This window comes from Sprattus sprattus (assembly GCF_963457725.1).
Source record: "Sprattus sprattus genome assembly, chromosome: 3".
In the NCBI taxonomy this organism is placed as follows: domain Eukaryota; kingdom Metazoa; phylum Chordata; class Actinopteri; order Clupeiformes; family Clupeidae; genus Sprattus; species Sprattus sprattus.
In genome coordinates, this window is record NC_137922.1 from 26,647,375 (window position 1) to 26,651,466 (window position 4,092).

General features: G+C 43.1%; 1 protein-coding gene across 1 annotated transcript in view; it reads right to left on the minus strand.

The window, feature by feature from the left end:
* Positions 1 to 3,826, minus strand: part of tjp2a (tight junction protein 2a (zona occludens 2)) — a gene marked incomplete at both ends in the record, with an annotated part of 28,479 nt that extends 24,653 nt beyond the window's left edge. Inside the window, 2 exons of the mRNA XM_080833867.1 lie at positions 2,673 to 2,726; positions 3,755 to 3,826. Of these exons, the coding sequence (XP_080689993.1) occupies positions 2,673 to 2,726; positions 3,755 to 3,826 (126 nt within the window). The remainder of the gene's footprint in view (positions 1 to 2,672; positions 2,727 to 3,754) is intronic.
* Positions 3,827 to 4,092: the final 266 nt, after the last annotated feature.

The window sequence follows — 4,092 nt, forward strand, 5'->3', positions numbered from 1 at the left end:
ATAAACACCTCTGATAAACACCTCTGATAAACAACTACACCTCTGAGCAACAACAACACCTCTGATACACAACAACACCTCTGATAAACACCTCTGATAAAAAAACACCTCTGATAACTCTCGCCTTCATACAGCCATAGCGTGTGTGAGTGTCTTTGTGTGAGTGTGACCATGTTTTTGTGAGTGAGTGAATGAACGTGTGAGTGAGTGAGTGTGTGCATGTGCATGTGTGAGTTTGAGTGTTTAAGAGTGTGTGATTGTTAGGGGTGCACGATTCAGAAAATGTCACGATTCGATACCGATTTTTAGGCTCACGATTCGATTCAAAACCGATTTTCGATTCAAAAACGATTCTCCATTTAAAAAAATTGATTCACAGTATGTAAATGTTAGTGCTGTCAAACGATTAAAATATTGAATCGCGATTAATCACATTTTTGTCATAGTTAACTCAAAATGAATCGCGATTAATCAGATTGGCTTGCTTTATGCAATGTTTTATTTTATTGAAAAACAACATTGCCAAACAGGGTGGTACAAAATTAAATTATAAAGTGCACATTTCAGACTCAGCCAATAGTGCAGTTAAACCATGGCTTAATATTTTCTTTTTTTCAAGTTTGCTGTGAACATAGAAGTCAGGCCTCTTATTTCAAAAACAATGAACCGTTACAGTTAGGTTACCAATAAAAGGTAAGCCTACTACTTCTCTGCTTTCAGCCAGCTGCCTGTTGACATTTTCAGACAACAGTGAAGCTCGCTTCTTTTGCACAACACAACTTTTAAAGGTAAACTTTATATTCAGAAGCTTTTTATCAACCATTTCGCCGTATCACGCTCACCATCACTCAAACCGTAACGTTAGCCTACTACACAGTTTGCAAAGCCAAAAAGAACGTTAATCTTAAAAAAAAAAAACATTTTTTTTTTTTTTTTTTCATATTTATATGAATCGATTTTTGGAATTCTATGAATCGATTCTGAATCGGAAGCACTTGAATCGCGATTCGAATGTGAATCGATTTTTTTTGCACACCTCTAGTGATTGTGTGTGTAAGGGACAGTATGTACAGTGGAGAAAATAAGTATTTGAACCCCTGGCGATTTCACAAGTTTGGCCACTTGCAAAGAAATGTGTGATCTATAATTGTAATGGTAGATGTATATTAACAGTGAGAAACAGAATATCAACAAAAAAATCCAGAAAAATGCATTTTATAACATTTATGACTTATGATGCAAAAAATAAGTATTTGAACCCCTAGCAAAACTGACTGACAAAAATGACTTAGTACTTGGTGGAATAACCCTTGTTGGCAAGCACAGACGTCAAACGTTTCTTGTAGTTGGTCACCAGGTTAACACACATCTCAGGAGGGATTTTGGTCCACTCCTGCAGATCCTCTCCAAATCTTTAAGGTTGCGTTTTCAATGGGAGGGAATGAGGTTCAAGCCCAATATTCCAATGATTCCGTAACATGGCCCCATCCATAGTCCCCTTGATGCGGTGGAGTCGTCCTGTACCCTTGGCAGAGAAACAGCCCCAAAGCATAATGTTTCCACCTCCATGCTTGATGGTGGGTATGATGTACTCTTGGGGTCATATTCAGCATTCCCCCCCCTGTCAAACACGGCAAGTCGAGTTGATGCCAAAGAGCTTGACTTTGGTATCATCTGACCACATTCTGTCTCCCAATCCTCCTTAGAATCATTCAATGGCAATGGCAAACTTCAGATCGCCCTGTACATGGGCTTCCTTGAGCCCCCCTGCTTGCGAGTGCTGCAGTACCTCAAAAAATGACGGCGTGGTGTGTTGCCAATGGTTTTCTTGGCGACTGTGGTCCCAGCTGCCTTGAGATCATTCACAAGCTCCCCCGTGTAGTTGTGTAGTTCTGGAGTTATTATGCACCTTTCGAATGATCACTGATACCGCACGAAGGGATATCTTGCATGGAGCCCCAGACCTAAAGCGATTAACATTTGTTTGGTGTTGTTTCCAATTACGAATAATCGCACCAATAGTTGACTGCTTCTCACCTAGCTGCTTGCCAATGGTTTTGTAGCCCATTCCAGCCTTGTGCAGGTCTACAATCTTATCTCTGACGTCCTTGGACAACTCTTTGGTCTTGCCCATGGTGGTGAGGTTGAAGGTGTGAAGTATGATTCTTTGGACAGGTTTCTTTATAAACGTCACCAGTTGAGATCAGGTATACCTTGTTAGACCTAATGAGGACTAATCTGTGTGCTTCTTGGGCACATAACTGGTCATTGTGAGCCAGAATTCTTGCTGTTAGCTTGGGGGTTCAATTAATTATTTTTTACATCAAATGCAAATAAAGTCATAACTGTTATAAAATGCAGTTTTCAGGATTTTTTTGTTGAGATTCTGTTTCTCACTGTTAAAATACACCTACCATTACAATTCTAGATCACACATTTCTTTGCAAGTGGCCAAACTTGCGAAATCGGTACTACTAAATACTTATTTTCCCCACTGTATGTAACAGTGGGTTGGTGTACATGTGTGTTTGTGTGTATGGACTGCTGCACCCCCTATAGTTACACCGCTGACTCACCCGCTGGAGTGTGTGTGTGTTTGTGTGTGTGTGTGTGTGTGTGTGTGTGTGTGTGTGTGTGTGTGTGTGTGTGTGTGTGTGTGTGTGTGTACTCACCCTCTGGAGTGTGACGGTGTATTGTTCCCACACCACCTCCTCCATGACTGGGTTCTGGTGAGAGAGAGAGGGTGGAGTCAAAAAAAGTCTCACCACATGTAAGTTCATAAAGCGGTCAGACAGACAGACAGACAGACACACACACACACACACACACACAGACAGACAGAAGAAGACAGACTGACAGACAGACAGACAGACAGACAGACAGACAGACACACACAGAGACAGACAGAAGAAGACAGACAGACAGACACACACACACACACACACACACACACAGAAACAGACAGGCCGACACACAGACACACACACACACAGACAGACAGACAGACAGTCAGACAGACAGACAGACAGACAGACACACACATAGACAGACAGACAGACAGACAGACACACACACAGACAGACAGACAGACAGACAGACAGACAGACAGACAGACAGACAGACGCCTTTGTAAAGCCCTGAGACAAGATCTATTGTTAATGGTGCTAATATAGATGAATAAAACTGAACTGAATTGACCGGCGGCAGACAGACAGACACAGAGAGAATGACAGACAGACCTACAGACAGACAGACAGACAAAGAGACAGGCGGACAGACAGGCGGACAGACAGACAGAGATAACAACAGACAGACAGACAAGTGACAGAGAATGACAGACAGACAGAGAATGACAGACAGAGAGACAGAGAGGGAATGAGAGAATGATAGACAGATGGAGAGGCAGATAGAGACAGAAAGAGAGAATGACAAACAGACAGACAGACAGAGAGACACAGTACAGAGAAAGTAGGAGCGGGTTTAAGTTATCTCAAAACTTATCAAAGATTAAGTTGAACACCATAACAACATCAAGAACCACCTGTCAGGTGGTTTAAAGTAAATACCCCCCCCACACACACTGACTGACTGACCGACATATAAGTCACTAGTTTTTAACACACACACACACACACACACACACACACACACACACACACACACACACACACACACACACACACACACACACACACACACACACACACACACACACACACACACACACACACACACAGCTATCACACACACTTACGCCGCCCTGAAGTATACGGATGGCTTTCACGGTGTGCGCCCATTTCCTGTGCAGCGAGAAAACGGACTTCATGCTGTGAGAACGAGCTGCCACTGCGCTACCTCACTGTCTACTGCCAGCGCATCTGTCTCTCCCGCCATACACACACACACACACACACACACACACACACACACACACACACACACACACACACACACACACACACACACACACACACACACACACACACACACACACACACACACACACAGGCTGGCCTACATTCTGTCTAAATCCTGGTGTCCTCTGCCACCCGCACACATGCAGAAAACAGGGCATTTACACACACACACACA